This window comes from Panthera tigris, chromosome D1 (assembly GCF_018350195.1).
Source record: "Panthera tigris isolate Pti1 chromosome D1, P.tigris_Pti1_mat1.1, whole genome shotgun sequence".
NCBI classification, from domain to species: Eukaryota; Metazoa; Chordata; class Mammalia; order Carnivora; family Felidae; genus Panthera; species Panthera tigris.
In genome coordinates, this window is record NC_056669.1 from 74214623 (window position 1) to 74235707 (window position 21085).

General features: G+C 47.7%; 1 protein-coding gene and 1 long non-coding RNA gene across 2 annotated transcripts; one reads left to right on the forward strand and one right to left on the reverse strand.

Annotated features, from left to right (window-relative positions):
- Positions 1-1561: 1561 nt before the first annotated feature.
- CSRP3 (cysteine and glycine rich protein 3) lies at positions 1562-20823 on the reverse strand. The gene is made up of 6 exons (XM_015544858.2): positions 20722-20823; positions 11139-11288; positions 6823-6991; positions 4742-4874; positions 3475-3568; positions 1562-1902 (listed from the first exon to the last, which is right to left on the reverse strand). The coding sequence occupies exons 2-6, from the start codon at positions 11248-11250 to the stop codon at positions 1826-1828; spliced, it is 585 nt and encodes a 194-aa protein (XP_015400344.1). The 5' UTR covers positions 11251-11288; positions 20722-20823; the 3' UTR covers positions 1562-1825.
- Positions 6658-9813, forward strand: LOC122231107. The gene is made up of 3 exons (XR_006208253.1): positions 6658-7170; positions 7433-7553; positions 9268-9813. It is a non-coding gene; the product is annotated as an uncharacterized LOC122231107 (long non-coding RNA).
- Positions 20824-21085: the final 262 nt, after the last annotated feature.

Genomic DNA, 21085 nt, shown 5'->3' on the forward strand with positions numbered 1-21085 from the left:
AGAGGCCTCCGAAACTCTGCTGACCCCTTAATCTCAGACTACCAGCCACCGGAAGTGTGAAAATGTAATTTCCATTGTTTGAGCCACTGGTCCATGGTTCTTTGTTATGGAAGCCCTAGCTGACTAACACATATACCAAAGGGTAGGAATGGAGGGGGTGTACTCTAGAGACGTAGAGAAGTCAGAATCCAGGAGGCCTGGGGAGTGAGGCAAGGGAGGGTGAGGGGAAGGGCAAAGCCAAGGAAGACAAGATTTTAGCTCTGTCTCCAGGGCGGCTGGCTGGGTGGTGGGGCTAGTAACCGTGAGTGGTGGTAGAGGAGCAGGTCATCCTGTCCGGTGCTCATTTTCACATGTGTGTGTCTTACCCCTCTGTAAGCCTGGAGGTCTCTAGCATAGGGGACTTCCTAGCCAAGGCCAAGGTGCTATATTGCTCTTAAAGTCCATGCAGGTTAAAGGGGACTTGATGTAGTTAATTCAGTTTATCCCTGGTGTTATTAATCGTTGGACTGACATCGATGGGATCTCACACACCTCTGGCCAGAAGCTGACAGATGAAAAATAAATCGCCCTGTGCTCCCTTCCCCCGAGAATGTAAAATGTGCAATAGTTCCACCCTCGGGTCATTTTGGTGGAACTCGGTGGCCGAATCACCCCCCGCAAGGGTCTCTGGACAAATAAAACATCTACATTTTCTCTTTGAAAGTGGGATGGGGCACAACCTCTGCCAGCCCTTGTTTTTCTCTCTGAGCCCTTCCGTTACTGCCAAGCAAATAGAGAAAATGATGAGATGTAATTGCATCCGAAGCATCAAAAAACCAGTAAATAAATAATGAAGTCAGTGCGGGGCTTTGTCCATGACGGTGCGTAAGCAACCCTGAACACGTGCTCTTTTTAACGGAAGCCTTCTTGGGACTTGGTGTGTAGAAAAACCAAGGTTTAGTCTAGCCTTTCCTTTGCTTTCATTTCCTCCAAATAATTCAGAATTGCACGGTGGTGGGAGAAACGCGGTGGTTGTTAGAAGCGGAGGCCCGAGAAAATACGCACACTCAGGCCGCTGAGAACATGCTGAGGAAGCACAGGGATATTTTTAATTGGCTGCATTTCATTGGTGAGGCTGGCGAGTTGACGTAGGAGAGATTTTAAGAAAATCGCTAAGCCCTAGGGAATTGTCCCAGAATCAAAGAAAATCATCCTGCTGTTGTTTGTAACACGGAAGCAAACTCCACATTTTGTTGCCATTTCTGGGTTTTTCACAAAATGGGCGAAATTGCAAAGCCCATGATAGGACAAAAGGACCGACTCTTCAGCAGTTTTATTAGTTTTGATTTTCCTTCCAGAATTTGCTCTCATGTTGTCTTGCTTCCTCTGGAACCCCGTTTCCTTCTCTGTCAGTAACGAGAAAGAAGCTCAGTGGACAGATTCTGGAAGCCTGCTTTCCTTTGCCTCTTGTTCCTCCTCCTCACGCCTTCCCTAGTTGACATCAAGATTCATTACATTGTTTGCAGCGCGTTTTTAGAAACACCTCTCTATTTTTTGAAAATCTCCCTCCATTCGAAAGAAAAGATCCAGAGACACGCCGGGTGCCGCTAAAACATTTATTTATTGCCTCCCCCGCCCTGCGTGTCAGAAATAACAACGCATTTGTTACAGGCTAAACTTGTAATACTTTTCTTCCGAAGGTGTCTTCTAACTTTGGGTAAAGACTACGATCGCTTCTGAAGAGAAATACTGCCCGATCCCCAGCGAAAGGACGTTCGGGGGAGGGTTGCCGCCTGGCAGGATCACGTGGCAAATGCTGGAGGCCCACGGAAGTATGTCACACTCTTCACTCTTTCTTCTCCACTTGATGTGTTAGGCCTCCAAACCCAATACCCGTAGGGCCAAAATTTTTGGCATAGCAAACTGAACGAGAGGGAGGAAAGGGGAGAGAGAATGGGTTGGTTAGACCGTGTTTGCACTTCCTTGCTCCTAGACACAGTCCTTTCATCTGTGAGAGACGTCCTTGTGATCACTGTATTCATAAGTTCACTTTTAAGCATATCGGACTGCATTTATTTTAGATCTGCTGATCGAAATTGTTCATACTTCGGGGCACTTGGGTCTAAGTGTTCACAGACGTTTTCTCACTTGAGTCAACACGATCGGGGCCATGATTGCCTGCCCAGGCTCGTCCCCTCCTGCCTTTGCCTCCCTCCCGATACTGCAGGCACACGGAACCACTCGTGGTCCCTGGAATGCCCCCACCAAAACCCACATTCATCCTTCAAGACCCACAGGGGGCTTGTCTTCTAAGAAGCCTTCCCTAACACCCCAAGCTGGTCACTTGCCTCTTTATGTGCTACTGCCGGAGTTTTTTTTCACTTGGTGATGCAATTATGCTATTATTTGTCTACGCGTTCATCTCTCTGCTGGCCGCGGCAACATTTTAGCGTTTTGGGGCCTGTGAATGCGGAGGACCCTCTGTGTCCTCCACTGGCGGGAGGAGGCACCCCCTCTTGGATAGGGCGTTCGTTCGCATTCTGTCTCACCGAGGGGGCAAAGTTTGGGCACCTTGCAGTCTTGATTAGTAATGTCCTCCCTCTTGCCCTCTCCCGTTGCTCCCCTCCATTCCAACACGCACACCTGGAGACCTTGAGACACCATCATCACGTGAAAGGGTGGGAGGACCTCACTGAGAAACGATAGGCCTAGGAGAGGCTCCTAGGTGGAGAACACATTGCCTTGGCCCTGATTCATCCCTTCCTTTCCATAGCATCAGAGAAGAGCTAACCCCTACTGCCTTTCCACAAGACAAAGGGATCGTGGAGGCATCTGGGAGCAGAACTGTGAGGACCAGAAGGAAAATTAGTTGTCAGTTCTGTCCCTGCGATCACTAGGTGATAATGCAATGTTAGAAACAAATGTTGGGAAGGAAGGAGGGAGAGAGGCAAGACGTGAGGGAGGAAGGAGGGAAGGAGAGAGAAGGGAGGAAAGAGAGGAGGGAAGGAAGGAAGGAAATAGATAGGTGTCGATAAACTAAGGAGAGGTCAAACTCTCTGAACTAATAAACTATTCATTTAATCTAATAAACTAAAGAGGGTTCATCCTTCCCCAGTCGCCCCTAACCACCACTCAGGTAGACAGAGGATATTTGGATTTTCAGAAGGGAATGTGATACTGTTTATCCAGGCCCGTGGCCTCTTCTGAGTCAGGACACTGTTTTCTCCTCGTCCTCTCTGCCCCCAGGCGCCCAGCTGCCCTGAACCACTGAGTATCTTCAAGCATCCAGTCCCCCCACATGCTCCAACGGAGAGGACCAGAGCTGGGTCGGTGGGGGGGAGATTTCTTCCCCTTAGGTGGCTTTGCTCCCCATCCTGAGAGCCCAGACTCTGCTCAGGCTGAGCAGCCATGCCTCCTGGCAGACACAAGCCTCTTGGCTGGACACAGCTTACCCTCCAAGGACCCTCCTTGGGAAAACATCCCAGAACCGCTCACCTTTGCAGTAAAGTTCCCCATCTTTGTCAGTGACGTTCGTGGACTCTAGACTCTTCCCACAGATGGCGCAGCGAAAACAGGTCTTGTGCCAAGGCTGAGGGGCGCAGGAGAGCAGGAGAGTTACATTAGCGGGGTGGGCTGGGCAGCGTATTCTGTGTCCATGTTAAATCCCCTGACCAGCAGTGTATAAAGGAGTGCCACTGTCTAAACCGTTCGCATATGTAACAGGCCCCAGACCAGTTTTCCCGGGGATTTGGAGAAAATGAGATGCTATGGAATTGGCCAGCAAGTCCCAGAACCCCTAAAAATAAATTTACCGGAACTATTACCGTATGTATTCCTTTAGAACAGACTAGAAAAGGGCTTCCCCCTTCTAGAAGATCGAGGAATAAAGTGGGGGCCGTGGGTAACATTTACATTGAATATAAAGTTAAAGAAGATGTGAAGAAATGAGGCGATTAGCCAGGTAATTCAAGTTCGCTTGAACTCTGTGTCTTTCTGCCAGAAGAGTGTTGCGTGGCTTGGATCATTGGAAGACGGCCTTCTTCTGCACACCTGTATGTCCACCAGGCATGGCCTAGGCGTTCTCCATCTTCAAGTGGCCAGTCTTGGGGGTGGAGAATGCCCTCATATTCCAAGTCAGACACTCCCCATGGCCCTTCTCTCCACCCACCCCGCTCCGCTTTAGTATAAACAGTTTTGTTTTTTTTTCCCTTCCGTAGAGCCCCAACCCTTTGGTGAATACCCTGAAACCGGAACTTGCAGAGCAAGTGTGCATAACGGTCTCGGACATTGGAGGACATTGGATGACTCCTCCGATTGCCAAGACGCTTGTGAGCAAGGATGCTCCTTGCTGCTATGAGGTGTCTGCTCTATCCGCCGGTGGTGATGCCAGTGGCAGATGGAGTGACGCAGTGGTGATGGGCTCACAGGGCTCATAGCTTTCTGGAAGCATTGTGGACACTGCAGGGCAAGGGGCTTGTGCACTTTGTATCTCCAGCGCTTCCAGCCGAGTGCCTGTCACCTAGTGGGCTTAGGCCTGTTGCATCGAATTTCACCAGCTCTAGATTTCCAGGGCTCTGCAGAGTGACACTCACAGCCAGGAAAGCGGGTGAGGGCGGGTGGCTCCTAACGCGGCTCCTGGGAGCAAAGGAGAACGAAGGGCCTGGCTCCCACCCGCTCACAGTTCCTACTTTCCTCTCTTAGCCCTCCCGCCCCGTGTGGTGCAGATGAGCAAGCCCCACTTGGCTCACATGGCCGTCCTTACCTTGCCACCTCCCATCACCTTCTCAGCAGCATAGACTGACTTGCCGCATCGAGGGCACTTCTCAGACTCTCCGAACTTCGCAGTGAACTTGGAAGGGTTGCTGGTGGTGGCTGAGCGTGCCGGCTTTGGGGACCTGGTCGACACAGACAAATGGATGAAACCCATAGAGCTTGTTGGAAAAGAGTACTTTAAGCGAGTTACTAAACTTGTCTGTGCCTCAGACTCCTCATCTGGGAAATGGGGCTCATCATGGTGCCTTCCTCAGGGTGGCCGAGACGGTTTAATGAGGGGACCTGAGTAAAGCACTTAGAAGTCTGTGTGTCTCCTGGCATTTACTGAGGACTAACAAACCTAGTTCTTTTATAAAAAAAATTTTTTTTAACGTTTATTTATTTTTGAGACAGGGAGAGACAGCATGAATGGGGGAGGGTCAGAGAGAGAGGGAGACGCAGAATGTGAAGCAGGCTCCAGGCTCTGAGCTGTCAGCACAGAGCCCAATGCGGGGCTCGAACTCACGGACCGCGAGATCATGACCTGAGCCGAAGTCGGATGCTTAACCGACTGAGCCACCCAGCTGCCCCAAACAAACCTAGTTCTAATGGGCTTACATCTTTCCTTTCTGTGGCAAAACACTTAGCTAGTGTTCCATGTGTGTTCGCTTGTGTTGTTGTGTTATTTTTGCTGCTAGCATTGACATTTTTCTATTCCATCTTGAAGCCCACTGGTCTGCTTTATGGAGTGAGTTGTGGAAACATTCTAGAGCAAGATGGGATCTTGACAATTGATGGCAAACAAACCGTGGGCCAATAAACTGATGCAGTCCCTGTCACAGGTCAGGTTGCCATCCTGCATCCAAAGGTCACCTGTCCCCGGGTGAGCATCGTCCAAGATGGAAGCACAGTAAACCACCCCTTGCTTCTGTATCTGTTGGCACTTCCTTGTGCGTTTATCACTGGTGTCTCGCCGTAACCTCTAGGTTAGGCAGGGCTAGTCGGAAGAGAGCGAGGGCATGAGGGGCAACTGACCAAGGTTAGGCAGCTCGTAATCAGAGCTGGGATGAAACCCAGGTGTGCGGATTCTTGTTTCTCTCGGTGCAGTGTTATAACCAAGCCCTAGCAGAGGAGAGTGAGCTTTGGGCAATGTGTGGCAGAGAATGCGGTTGGTGTCCTCTTGCCTCATTAAATGGTGTCCAGTTGGGATTAAGTGATCAGAAACGTGTAAGCGACGACTCCTACATTCCTACGTTTTCCCAGGCTCCACCACGGGCTATAGAAGGGGCCAGATGACTCTTCAGATGGTCTAACTGCTGCTCTCTGGGGGAGGCCCTCCACGGGCCACTGCTTCAGTGGGGCTAGGCCTTTCTGTCTAGTCCCACTGCAGAGCTGAGTCCGGACACCAGCTGGCCAGACCCCAGCTGCCTGCGGGTGGCTGTCAGTCTGCACTCAGTTCCAGGGAGGAACTCAGCGCGAGCAGCAAGACAGAACAGACTGGTAGATGGAGGTTGTGCAGGGTGATATCCCAGCTTCCTCTGATAGTGTTGAGGGGGAAACCTCAGCGCTGCATCGTCAACAGGCAACTAGGGAGACCCACAGAACAGTCATAATTGATTGTTTACTCCTGAGGCACAGAGCCCTCCCTGCAGACCCACCAGCCCTGTGATGTGGGTATTAGTCATCTTACAACCCTAAGGGAAGAACTGAGTGACAAGGACGCAGAGAATGGCCATTGCTTCCCTGCCATATTTATGTGATTTACACAGAAACGCTCCAAGGGGAAGAAAAGGGACTCCGTGCAGTTTAGCAAAGGTCAAACAATGGAACATCTGTACTTTCTGGGTTTTCTCTTGACATGCAGACCAAGAACCATGGTGTAAAAGTAATTGCCCTTTAGAAAGGCAGATAATTTGAAGAGCGTCTCGGGAGAGATGACACATTGTTAAAACTTGGTCAGAGTATTCTTATTGTTAGCCAGTCGACAATAGAGTCCATTCTCCCACTTCCAGAAAACGTTGCTATGGGAACAAAATGAACTGTCCTGATAGCTAGGGCTCTACTGGGCTGGGAGAAGCGGTGGTGACTCACTGTTGGAACTGGAGGCCCAGATGTTCGCCCGTGTCCGTGCTGAGGCAGCCGGCGCCTTGTCCGTACCCGATCCCCTTGGGGCCATATCTGCGCCCATAGCAGATCTTACAGTAGATCTCCGACTCGTGAGCTGCGACTGTGGTGCTGTCGAGAGCCTTCCTGCAGGCCACTGCCGAGGAAGGGACAGTCAGGGGGTTGGGGCCGAGGCTCCTCCCCCCTTTCCTCGAAGCCCTAATGCCATGCTCAGGGCCAAGAGCCCCAGCAAGAGGGGCCCTCTGGCCGAAAGCACAACTTTGATCCCTGAGCGGAGCACCTTGAGCCACGGATTCCAAAGCCCTGATTTCACAGGTGAGGAAACTGGGGAACGGAGAAGGGACATAATGTCTTCAGTGGAACCCAGCCAGAAAGAAAGGGAGGCCAGGATCAGAACCAGGTGTGTGTGTGGTCTTGGGCTAGTTAAGAATATTGTTCCCGAATCCGAACAACCTGAATTCCTGAGTGTCTAACCTCACGTGACATCAGGGAAGCGCGTGTGTATGCTTGTGGGGTGAGGAGGGGATAAGGCACTGAGGCAGGGGATGAATTTATTTTTTTTTCTTGATAATACCAGCATCGGGACCGAGCAGTTTCTGTACTTACCGTGGCCTTTGAAGAGCACTCTGGTATTCAAGGAGACAACTACCACTGAGGCTACTTTTGATCCAGGTCTGGAAGCAGGAGGCCGTGTAGAGGTAGACCTGTCTCACAGACCCTGAGGCTTTAACTGGGGGAAGTCCCCAGTCAATGTATATTACCTAATATAAAGTGTCCCCCGGAACATGAAATATATAAGGCAAGCCCCCATTTTTCCCAAAAAGAAGATAGATACATTACAATAAGTGAGTGTGGGTTTTTTTTGCCAATTTGAAAAAAAAAACAAAACTTTTAAGGATGTAAAGGAAAGTGTTAACTACCTACTTATAATATTTAATTTAATAATAGAGATCAATAATGTATTGATTTGGAGAGGTGACTTTTTTCTCATCTCACACAAACTCAGGGACAAAAAATTTCACCGTCAGCACTTCCCTGTCACCAGGGTTTTCCTCAGGCAGCGACTCCGCTCTCCAAGACTTACCACTTCTGTGTGCATCTTTGAGGTCTGGTGGTACCTGAGTAGGAGGCTGTCCCCTGGAATTTGTATCTCAACCAGGAGTTCCTATTAGCGTAGCATTTGGGCGACTTTAAAAAAATATGTAGGATTTCCCCCACTTGATAACTTGCTGTGTTGCTCTGTAAAGGTTGATCCTTAAAGGTTTTTTATGGTGGTTCTCACTGTTTATAACAGTGAGGTCATAGCCCCAAGAAAAATAAGACATGCACATTCAATTTATTTGCCTCCTTGTTTTTGTTTTTGTTCAAGTGACCTTTATAAGCAATCGACCATTGAATGAAGTTGTTTCAGGGTAATATGCTTTCCTCAAATAGTATTTTACTTAAAAACATCATATAATTGAATATGAGAGTGGGGGAAGACAAGGTTGTAGATGAGGGGTTGGTGGTTGTGTGGATGGGAAAAGAAGCGTATGGAAATACATTAAACAAGTCAACATTGTGTGTGTTAAAAACTCTCTGTAAAGAAAAAAAAAAAAGTTGAGAGACTGTCCTATAGTGTAAGATACTTTATAAGGCTTTGAACACAGGGCAAATCCTTTTTGTGAGGAATAATTTTTGGAGAAAAATACCTTCTATTTGGGCATATAACATATATACGCGTCTCCACCCTTCTTGTTGCTATCAGCTTCTAGCCTCCAGAAAAACATCTCAAATATTCATTGATGTTCTAGACTCTGAGTTCCTTGAGGGCAACACTTTAATTTTTACTATCCTCAGAACATGTTATGGGACCTAGCCTGAAGTGAGTCCTCATTAAACATTTGTTGAATGAATGAATGGATGAGTAAGTGAATGAAGGCACGCATGCACAGGTCAATGATGGTCAGTGATTTGTCCATGATTAGACAGCAGTAAGTTGCAGAGCCATGACTGGCCTCAGGTCCTCTCACCCCTGCTCCATTTCTTATCCCCATCCCTCCAGGGCTGTGTTACTCCCAGTCATGCCTGGGCCCTTTGTTTCGCCACTCCCTGGCTTCTGACCAGCTTTCACACACAGGCAGAGTCGAGCTGTGTTGGCCACTGCTGCGGCCACTCACCACCGTGTATGTGATGTGTTCTGAGTGCAAAATGCACACCGATTTCAAACACTTAGCACACACAAAAAAGAATGTAAAGTATCCCATTAACAATTTATGTATTGATTACATAAATAGAAATACGATTTTTAGGCATATTAGGTTAAATGAAATGTTTTAAAATTAATTTCACTTCTTTATACCTTTCTAGAAATATGCCTACTAGAAAAGCTATATTTATATCTGTGGCTTACATTATATTTCTTTTGGACAGCCCTGATAAGGAGGATTAAGATTTGTCTAGGAGTTTGGAGAACACTGGCCAGGGGACAAGCTAAGGTAGGCTCTGTCTTTTTGAAGCCTATTTACAACAACTACAGGTTGGCCTGTAGACAAGCAAGTTCGGGGATGGAAATCTAGAAAAGCATGCTCCTCTGCGGGACCCTTCTGTCCACTCCTACGGAAACATGTACTGCTGGGACCCTCAGCCCACCTATGAGTTCAAAGGGTTAAAAGGGACACACCAGCAAATGCTCAAATCCCTTCTACCATGGCTCCATTGAACAGGGCATCTGCCTGCTACCTAAGGACAACAAGACACCCCGACCATGGAAAGCTTCCCTACCATGTCCTGTTCTCACTCAGACATTGAAGTTGATCAGAGGAGAATAGAGGCCTGATCAAGGACCCCTGTTTCCATCTTGTGACAGCCTGTGTGGTGGGTACTGTCATCTCCATTTTATGGATGGGGGAATTGAGGCTCGCAAAGGTGAAATCACTTGCCTAAGGTCACGCAGTTAGTCCACGGCAGAGCCCAAACTGAAACCCTAGTCATTTTTCGTCTAATTCTAGTATCTTTCCATTATTCCCAATGCCTGCTCTTTTTAAAAGCACTGGCTTTTTTTTTTTTTTTTTTTAAGCAAAAGCTAGAAGGCTATGGAAGGAACTCTTGAACAATGACTTCTAGATGATTGTAATAATGATGATGAATCTGATGGATGTGTATGATGACTTAAAAATAATTACCCATCACTAGAGCCCAAAGCTTATTAGTAAGTCCACCAACCCAGTCACTCAGAGCCATGCTTCTCCCTGCTCTTCGATGACATTTCTGTTTGCCATGGAAGGTGAGAGATAATGGAAACTCTGGCAGCAGATAAAACATTACTATTTTCAGGAGCTTAAGGATGAAGTGCCTTCATGCTTTAACAGATGGAGCCCCATCCTTGAAGTTCCATTTGAAACAGTTCGGGGCAGTGTGACACCTTGTGGCCACTGGGCTAAATCATGGGGGTGGTGTGGGGGAACATGTGGGGAGGGAGTCTGCCAAATGTCTAGCAAAACTAGCCCTTAAGCCAGACCTACTGGAGGGAGGCAAGGAAGGTAAGTGGGTCAAAAGAGACTGTTCTCCTAGAACTGGACTGGCCATTGGAAACTCTAGAATGAAGTCATGTTGAAGGGACCAGACTGGGGGTCTGAAGGTACGTGTTCTACTCCTGGTTCCGCTGTGGGTTCTTGTGACCCAGGTTTAGAGATGAGAAATGATGTGTCCAAAGTCACGGGTCAGGCAAAGCCAGACTCCCAGAGGGACCCCAGGGTTTGTATTCCCCCAGCTGTGACACTGCATCTGTGTCCAGCAGGTGATGCTAAAGGTTCCCTTTGTGACACTACTGGTGTCCATGCCCCAAACTCTTCCTGTTTGGACTATTACAGAATGGGCAGATGTTGTCCCTCACCTGACACAGGTTCTTTCTTAGGAAAGACCAGTCGCAGCTGGCTTCAGTAATACTGGCCAGTGGGAACAACACAGAGCCAATGCATCCGGGCTCCAAATAAGCGATGGCTTCCTTTCTTTGCCAATGTTGCCACTGGGTCAAGGTTCATGCCACAATGGCAGCAGTAGGCCAGCTTGTTCTGACTTTGGCAAGAACTGGGCAAGTTGTTGGCGAGAGGGTCCTCAGGAGAACACCATCCCTTTAGGTGGGGCCCCAGGGTGATATTTCTATAAGTTCCCAGGGGATGCTGTTGCTGCTGGTCCCGGGACCAGACCCTGAGGACCACCTTTATGCAGCATCTGTGGCTAAATGTGAGCTTTGAAATGCCCTCCAGACGCTGAGGGGCCCCCATGGTGTTCACCCAACTCACTGCAGTGGAAGCAGGTCTTGTGGAAACTCCTTCCGTTGCACTGGATTTCTTCCGCGTGGTAGACTGTCTTTTCGCAGGCACCACATTTCGCTCCTCCGCCCCAGTTCGGCATCTCGAAGACCTTCTGACCAAGGTCAAGTCTAACAGGATCTAAAACAAATACCCTAAATGTTGGCAAACTCAGGAGTGAACGAATGCCCAGTAGTACCGTGTTCTCAAGGCCAGGATCCAGCTCCGGTGTGTTTGGTGGCTCATTCATCCATTCATTCATCCATCCACACATTCATTCAGCAAATAGTCACTTGTGTGCACATCACTGAATAAGCTCAGACACTCAGATGGCCCTGAGCAAGTCACTTTACTGCTTTAAGACTGAGTTTCCTCTTCTGTTAAATTTCAGTAGCACCTGCCCCTAGGGTTCTTGGAAGGGATAGATGAGCTAATTTTACGTACATAAGATTATATACAAATATTAAGTATAATTGTTTCATCTAAGGTTTTAAATACGATTCCATCAGTCGTGGGAATAATCTATGAAAATGGTGTTATCTTCTTATTTAGTTCAGTGGTTCTCGAAGCACGTCAGCTTTTGCTACTGTGCGGATGCTGGTTTGGTAGATGTGGGAGAAGCAGGCAGTTCTGTATTTCTAATAGTCTCCAGGCAGTACTGATGCTATCAGTAAGGACCATGCCTTGGGCAGCAAAAGCCTTAGCTAATCTTTTTTTTTTGTTGTTGTTTAAGTTTTTAAAACAACTTTAATGTTTATTTATTTTTGAGAGAGAGAGAGAGAGAGAGAGAGAGAGAGAGAGAGCACAAGCAAGGGAGGGGCAGAGAGAGAGGGAGACACAGAGTCTGAAGCAGGCTCCAGGCTCTGAGCTGTCTGCACAGAGCCCCACGCGGGGCTTGAACCCAAGAACTGTGAGATCATGACCTGAGCTGAATTCAGTGGCTTAACCGACTGAGCCACCCAGGCGCCCCAAGCCATAGCCAATCTCGCCGATAAAAATCCATGATCTATAAAATGTCCCATTCAGATTTATCCCTCCTATCTCTTAGACCCAAGCAGTAAGCTATGGTGGCACTATACTAGCTCAGTGGTCTGGAAACCTGCCTTCTGCTTTCAGGGCTAGCACACCTGGCCATGTGCAGGGAGACGAATTGCACGGCTTCTCTTACATCTGCCTTCCCACCTATACTATGGAGAGAGTCACTCTTTCCCTCGCTGCCTCGCAGTGTTGTTTGGAGACCCGAATGACATGATGTGCAGGAAGGTGGATGGCAGAACTCACAGTGCCAGGTGTGATCACAGGAGCCAAGCGATGATGCTGCTGCGTGTCCTCCCACACCCTTCCAGGATGTTCTGCCGCAAACAGTGGCTGAGAGTCCCAGCCCCGGGCCATCTTTGTCTCCTCCCTATGGCATTTGTGTAAGAAATACCGGACAAGTAGCAGCATCAAAAAACAACTTTCCCTTTCTTTCTGTGTCTGTGTGTAAGTATGAATCCAGTTTTCAGTTTCCCCAGAGCAGAACTGAAGTCAGCCATCAGTAGTGAAATTTCTGAGATCTGGCCAGCTCCAGGGGGCCAAATTTTCACTGAGATCCTTTGGTTTCTAAGAAGACTGGTATGCCATCTTGTCATTGACACCAAGCACTATCAGCCCATTCCGAGTGGCTGCTTCTGACCTTCTCTTTCCCTTCTGGGAAGCCAGTCACCTTCTTATAATAGTTGGCGATTAACACTAAGTTCTCCTGGGTCAACTGGTCTGGACTGTGCCTTCCAGCCTCATAACAAAGACAGGTTTTGCTAAGAAACAGAAGGTAAGTAGCAAACAGACCACTGAACCTGATACCAGGACCAAAGGGAACATCTCTACCTAATTGTCCCTGTAAACAGCTTTCCCACTTAAAAAATAGCGTGAGGTTAGCCAGGAACACCCAATCCTTCCTCTCATAGAAGCAGGCTGTTCTTTTTATTCAGTAAATTTAGAAAATGCACTTAAAACATTTTTTTTTAAGGAAACATAGGGGCACCTAGATGGCTCAGTTGTCTGAGGGTCCGACTCTTGATTTTGGCTCGGATCATGATCTCAGGGGCATGGGATTGAGCCCTGCATCGGTCTCAACGCCGAGCATGAAGACTGCTTAAGATTCTCTCTCTCTTCCCCTCTCTCCAGCTCGTGCTTTCTCTAAATATAAAAAAAAAAAAATTTTTTTTAAGGAAACATTTAGTGCTTCTATTTCTGTATTTCAGGTTGTTTAGTATAGAGGAAGGAATAATGCATTTTGAAATGAAAGGCTTGGGATCAAGTCTGCATTCATTCACTCATTCATTCACTCACCATGCAATTACTACCTACCTACCTGTCGTGTGTCAAGCACTGTATTAGGTACTTGGCGAGGGATCAAGGGGAGGAAAACTTATAAGAACGAGTAATTTGTGTTGCCTGTAATGAGAAGTCCACATTCTAGGGAGGAAGAGAAGCAGGAGCCAGATACTGGGTACCAGAGAAGAGTCTTACAAGAGTACCATGCAAACTCAAAGGAGAGTATGGCTACCCACATTTAGACTAGGGATGAAACCAGTGAGTTGCTGGAGGATCACAGATGTCACATCCAAATGGGTGAATGAGATTCTCCAGAGAGCAAAAAGGGAGAAGGACATTTCAGGCAGAGTAAAGAATACACAGGGCATGTCTTAATATCCCCTGAAAGAACCCAAAATTGTTTATTTTTGACTTTTTTAAAATGTTTAGGTCTCTAGAGTTGGAATAGATTTTTTTTTTAATTTTTTTTCAACGTTTTTTTATTTATTTTTGGGACAGAGAGAGACAGAGCATGAACGGGGGAGGGGCAGAGAGAGAGGGAGACACAGAATCGGAAGCAGGCATCCAGGCTCCGAGCCATCAGCCCAGAGCCCGACGCGGGGCTCAAACTCACGGACCGCGAGATCGTGACCCGAGCTGAAGTCGGACGCTTAACCGACTGCGCCACCCAGGCGCCCCTGGAATAGATTTTTAAGAGTGACCAGCCTCCTCATTTACAAACAAGGTGAGACAAAAGAAGGAAAACGTTTGGGAGATTTTCTTAGCCAATTTCTTTTTCTAAGATCCATCCTTCTCTGACTAAAGATGATACATTCTCTGGGAAAGAGTAGAATCACATAATTTTGATCATGTTCATTTTGATCCTGGGTTGTAACATAATATAAAATAGAAGAGAAATGTCATATATATCCAGGAATAAGACAGTGACACTTGCGAAATTAATGAGATGGAAATTTTCAATGAAAACAACCCTAGGTCACATTTCTTATTTCAGATCTTTGGTGGAGATCTAATTGGTGTGTCTTGCGAGTTAATGGTAGACAGAGATGCCCCCTGGGAAGATGTGTGCCTATGCACTCGGCAGTTACCTCCACATGATTCTTCTCAAAGTGAGGATAAGATTACAGATAATACCTTCTTCACAAGGTAATGGATCCTAGCACAGGTTATTTCTTAAGTGATCATAAATATCTGCCATACGTATATTAGGACTTGAAACCCAGAATAGAAATCCGTAGGCGTTTTATTAAACAGGTGCCAAGTTCCATTTTTAAAAGTGGAAATGTAGCTATGAAGGCTAAACACAGAAGACATCTCTGATTTCTCCTTCCAATGCTCCAAGGCCAAAAGGCAGAGCATGTTGTAAAGCATCCTGAATTGGAAGACACAGGTTCTAATCTTGACCTTGTCACCTTGAACTTGGGTGAAATATGGTGGAATTTAAAGCAGTATTGAGGAGCTATTCTAAGGCAAGTCCTTGTCGTCCCTCCCCCCCCCCCCTTTATTTCAGGTTATTCAAGTAGCACGCATCTGCTAATTAAGTCACTGTGATTTGAAAGCACATTTAAGTCCTGGCTCAAGTACATAACCTTTTCGGCCTCCGGCATTGCTTTGGAATTCCTGTGTCTCAACACTCCTCTAGCCAGGCCCAGAATGTGAGTTTATGCTGGCAAGATACCAAGGGATGGGCCATTTGTTTATCAGCGTTGCCTGGCACAGGCAAGGGTCATTGAAGGTAGGATGCCAAATATAGGCTCTCCCGTCACTCAGCCCCATTTGCCACCTGGGTCACAGTCTCCATCACATCACCTGGCATTACTCCCTGGGCCAGTCCTGGAGATGGCCGTGTTGTCACTGATGAAGTCGAGGGTCACGATTGAAATGGGGGACAGTTTGGGGTTTCTGAAGAGGATAGAGAATGTGAGCTTTGCTACATCGGTTAGGGGGAGGGTGAACTCCAGACTTTTGGATACCCAGTTCCCAGTGAGAGAATACCTGTGTCGATTTCTTCACGAATAATGCTGTGGAAACAGTTATACTGGGAACGTGCGATAGTGGGTACTGGGAAAAGTATTGGATCAGATGCAAGAAGCCAGAGTTCTAGTTCTGCCTTGCCTCTTCAGAGCTGTGTGATCTGGGAAAACCAGTGAAGCTCTCTGAACCTCAGTATCCTCTCTCTAAAATGGGCATAATGTCCCATCTGTTCCACTATTGCTGGGAGGATTGTGGCAGTTGAGGTACATCGTATCACTTTGTAAACTGTGGAGTATTATAAAATGTGCGAACTAATTAGATCTGCAATAATTCTAGATTGTCACATATCAATCTGACCCTTCAGAAGAATAACGATGCTGTGTATTTGGGCACCTCCTTCCTACTCCAACACTCACTGTTTGGTGCTTATCAAGCTTATCAACTATGGAGCTGAAAGGTGACACCTTAGGGCAAAAATGGGTGGGGGAGGCAAAATGGACACTCAGTGACTCAGTTTCTTCTTTGTAGGCGTCCCTTAAAGGCTGTGGGAGGGAATCTTAGGCCACGACTTTGAGCGGACTGTTAGTGACGATGCCATTTTCAGCTCAGTGTTGGTTCATGTGGTCATCCTATTAGATGCCTGATTCTCCATGGTGAGTCAAATTGTCTACACTGGCTGAGGCCAAGATTTTGATCATAGGAGCATATGTCCGGAATGTAAGGGATAATCATTACCAACATAATAATGTTATTATTGAAGCTAAAGTGTGTGGAGTCCCTTTGGCCCGGCTCTGTGGTGTGTATCATTCCATGCCCATAGCCACCCTTCAAGGTAGGCACTATTAAAAAAGGTACCTTTTGTAACTCTGGGCGAAATGGAGTCTTAGGGAAATTACATTACCCAAGGTCACATGGCTACATTGGAATTTAGGGCTCTGACTCCAAAGCTGTGTTCTTATATTAACATTAGCTACTCTTTAAAAAAAATTTTTTTTCAACGTTTTTTATTTATTTTTGGCACAGAGAGAGACAGAGCATGAACGGGGGAGGGGCAGAGAGAGAGGGAGACACAGAATCGGAAACAGGCTCCAGGCTCCGAGCCATCAGCCCAGAGCCTGACGCGGGGCTCGAACTCACGGACCGCGAGATCGTGACCTGGCTGAAGTCGGACGCTTAACCGACTGCGCCACCCAGGTGCCCCTATACGTACTATCTTTAGAACAGCCGCCCCACAGAGCAAATGAGGAAACTGAGACTCAGAGAACTCGAGTGACTTGTCTGGGATCACACAGCTAGTAAGTGGCAGAGCTGTGATTCAAACCCGAGTGAAGCTGGTTCTATATCCCAGGTCTCTGCCTATAACACGCTAGAGAGGGGACAAGGGTCAGCGTCTCCATTAACCAAACTTCCCAGTTGATGGGAACTGGGATCTGGTTGACCCCATTGTCTCCCCACGGGACAGAGAGTACTCATGGGTGGAAATAGCAGGGAGCCTGAATTTAACTCAGTAAATAAAAGCCTCTCTAAGAGTCATTGCCATTCAGACACAGAGCTCCTTTGGAGCTTGAGAGTTCCCTCTCACTATTGACTTTAGCTCAGCTGGGGATGGTTGTTCACATGACTGCGATGTGAAGTCCCTTCAAGGACCCTTCAAGCCCTGAGACAGGTAGAGGGATCTGAACAGTGACTGGAGCCTCACCTTGCAGAAAGCTTGCCCAGTGACATCTGCTCTCAAACACTGCCTCTTCTCTACTCTTCTAATCCAGGGAAGAGAGGTGATGTAGCATGGTGGAAGACCACAAGCTTTGGAAAGAACCAGCCAGGGTTCAAAAAACCCTCTGTGTTGGACCTTGGGCAGAATGCTCAAAATCGCGAGCCCAGTGTTCTCGCGCGTGTAAAGATAGATGAGAAGGGTTGTCTTCAAAGGTTTCCAGGTTAGATAAGATCACCATGATAGCTAACGTACTGGGTATACAAATGCGTAATACATGGCAGGTGTCTAATAAGTTTAGCTGCTCTCCTTATTGCTACTGTTATTATTTTATCTTTAGCTTTTAACTCCCATTGTCTTAAGACAAGCAAATCTTTCCTTGCTTCTTCCCCGTGGCCCCTTTGGCTCAGACTGTGAACCAGCTCGATTTCTCAGCCTTTGGACTATGCTGCACCCAGGAGCAGATGCAGCCAGGCCAGGGAGAGAGCTCCCCGGGGGGGGGGGGGGGGGGGGAGCAGGGTGCCTGGTGCCAGAAATGGCATGTCAGGCAGAGTCCTAAGCCTGTGCCCCAGGACAGCTGCTTCCTCACTTTGGCAGCCCTGGTGCCTAACACCAGCTGACCTCACTGGCGATGTGGACAAGGAAGCAGCAAGCCCAAGCGGAGTCCCTGGGGCCCAGGGAAACCATGCCCTTGAACTCGCCCGTGTAGGATACTCAAGGTCAGTGGCTTCCTCCCAGGCTTCGGAACAGAGGAATGAAGTCCCCTACCCGGAGGCCCTTTCACCAAGCCTGGGAAGCCTAGGTGGCTTATTCCCAGCACAGAAATAACCCCAAGCGTTGGCTCTCATCCCTTTAAAACTTACGGTAGACACACTTGCCCGTTAAACTGCAGCCGGAACACCGGGGTTACGTTATACCTTTTCTGAAATTCTCTCTGCAGTGGCCGAATTTTACTTTCAGAAACTGACTCTGTCCCATTTTGGCCTTTATAACGTGTTCGTAAAGACCGTGTTGCACCCTGGTTTATATCCCGGCCCTGCCACGTTCTAGCCACATGACCCTGAGCCACATGACTTTGCTTCTTTGAACTTTCTTCCATTTCTTCCTCTGAAGAATGACTTCTCACAGGACTTTTGTGACAGTCAAATAAGTGAATATTGATCCACGCCCGCACCGGGCAGCAACCAACCAACAGACGCATGCTCGAGCCTTTCCCACGATGAGGTCTATACCCCGCGGCCCTCACAATCATTGTGTCCCCTCCCACTTTTCTTCACTGTGCTAACTGCGGCTTTTCACATCTGAAGGCATCACATTTCTCCTTGGCCGTGAAGCCCAACCCTGGCTACAGTATTCCCAGACATCTGAGCAGTGCGCTTATAATTGGAAGCCTGCCTGCCTCAGGAGTTGTGTTTCCTGTGTATTAGATTCCCTGTCTGTGTCCTTCCTCCTATAAAGCAAACTAATCATCATCTAACTCCTGGGCACCTTGTTATCCACTCTGACCTCTGGACTTTATCATCACACTTGTACTTAGCAGGAAATCCTCCTGCAGCCTGCCGGGTTTGGCCCTGTGCCTTTTCTCAAAGGCCCCGCATATTTGTACCGTTTTATTCAGCTTTACAAAGTACTTCCTATACTTTATATCATTTGATTCTAACAAACCCCTTTGGGATAGGTGGCCTTAGCTTAATTTTATTGTTCGGAAAATGGAAACTCAGAGAAGTTAAGTGATGTCCAGAGCTGGCTTTTGAACGGTCTCAATGACAGATGCCGTTTTCTCCTATTTCCTTGTTCAGATTCCCAGGATTTCTGAGTTTGTGTTCTCCCAGGGTTCTGTCTCTCCCGCTTTCAAGAGAATGGTGACTATTTGCCTGCCGAGTGACCCTGCTCACTCTTTCCTTCTCTTTCTCTCTGTATCTGTCTCTGTTTCTCTATCTGTCCCCTGCCCCTGCCCCCTGCTCTCCCTCCCATATCTCTAATGGATGGCTCGTGTGCCTGAGCTGTGGAGCACCTGTCTGCCTGGCCAGCAAGAGCACCAGACCCTGGGGCTAAATTGCACTCTGTGCCAACAGCCGGGCTCATTTTAATGACTGACTTGTTCAGAAAGGAACCAAAGCCAAGCCAGAAGACTCCCTTACATTTTCCAGGTCACAAAACCATCTTACACACTTTGTGATGAGTTGGATGTACCCAGCATTGACATTTCGGTCCCAAAAGTAAACTGAGGACACAGGCTCTCCCTATTTCTCCATCCTCCCCTGCATCAGTGCTGCCTCTTCCCCCAACCCCAGCCTCGACACACAAGACAGTCAATACAAGCTCATTGAATTGCTTTGAATTGTACCGCAGAAAGAGTTCCTCAGACCTGTCACCCATCTCCTCCTTCTCGGAGATGTCACTGCCCCAGCTCAGGGATGGGAACAGAAATTAAGAGTGGCAACTTTGATCTTTGGACAGCATCTCCACTCAGACCATTGCTTAAAACCACTTCCCATTCTCGGGGCACTTGGGCGGCATAGTTGGTTAAACGTCTGACTTCAGCTCAGGTCATGATCTCGCGGTTCGTGAGTTCGAGCCCCGCGTTGGGCTCTGTGCTGACAGCTCGGGGCCTGGAGCCTGCTTCGGATTCTGTGTCTCCCTCTCTCTCTGCCCCTCCCCCTGCTCACGCTCTGTCTCTGTCTCTCTCTCTCTCTCTCAAAAATGAATAAACTTAAAAAAAAAAAAAACACTTCTCATTCTCAGTCACACTCATGCCTGTCATTCAAATCCTTAACTGAAACCTGGAGGAAACACTGGGAATCACCCCTCACCCTCCGCGGGGAACATCCTCCTATTCAACAGAGCTTTTGATGGGTTTCTCAGTGTAGCAATGTCTTTTTTGGGGGTCCTGTTTTGATTAATTTTAAATTATTAGAAGCAAACGTGTTGCTGAACATCCTTGGGACATGAAATCTATTTTAAACCAGCAAACTTCATTGAGCATTTCCCACGTGTGGGGCAGGGTATGGTGAACTATAGAGATCTCAGTCATTTGCCCGCACCTTCTGAATAGCACAGTTCTTCATGTTCTGAGCATTGGAAGGCTGGCTTCTGCTGTATTGTATCTATAACAACCACTTTGTAACTGTGCAGCGCTTTACAGTTAGAAAAATATCACCACGTCCACTCTGAGGCTCACAGAGGAGACCAGAGCCCTGAGGTCAGGAAGTTTTCAACAGTCACACATCCAGTCATTATGTCATAGTTCTAGGACTGGGTTGGTGTCTTTTGACTAAGACGATAGGAAGCATTCCACCGTGGAAATAGTTTTATACCAAATATAGTCCCTTACTCACTTCTCTGTGAGGTTCCCTTGAACCCCCAAATACTAATCCCACTTTTAGAAATTTTTTTAAACCACTGCTGGGTCCACACCAGGATCGCGCATAGCTTGAGCCTCCTACACAGAAGCAGAATGGACACTGGTCACTGGGACATGAAACACACTCATACTCTATGGACCCTTCATAGTCCCAACCAGCCACCAAGCCAGGCCACCCCCAGCCCAAATGTCTGCTTTGCTCCACGTACCTGCCTGCGTGGTCTCTGTCGGCTCAACTGAGTAATGGGGGCTCTCGTCCTCTTTAAATACGTGGAGGCCGTCCCTAGCATTGGCCTGCAGAGGGAAGGGCGGGAGGGAGGCCGAGGGGAGAGGGTGAATGAGACATGAGTAACACAACTGCTATCAGAGGCTGAAAATAGCCTGTGACCAAAGCCCCGAGTTTTGTTCCCCCCACACCAGCTGTGAGGCCCTCAGAGAACAATATTGCACAGGTTCTGTTTTAATTGCCAATTGCCTGTGGCACTAAAGGATCGATCTGTGGAGCGTAGATTTCTGATCAAGTGGTTGGAACAGGAATAGGAGCAAAGAAGGATTTTGTATCTAAAATCATTT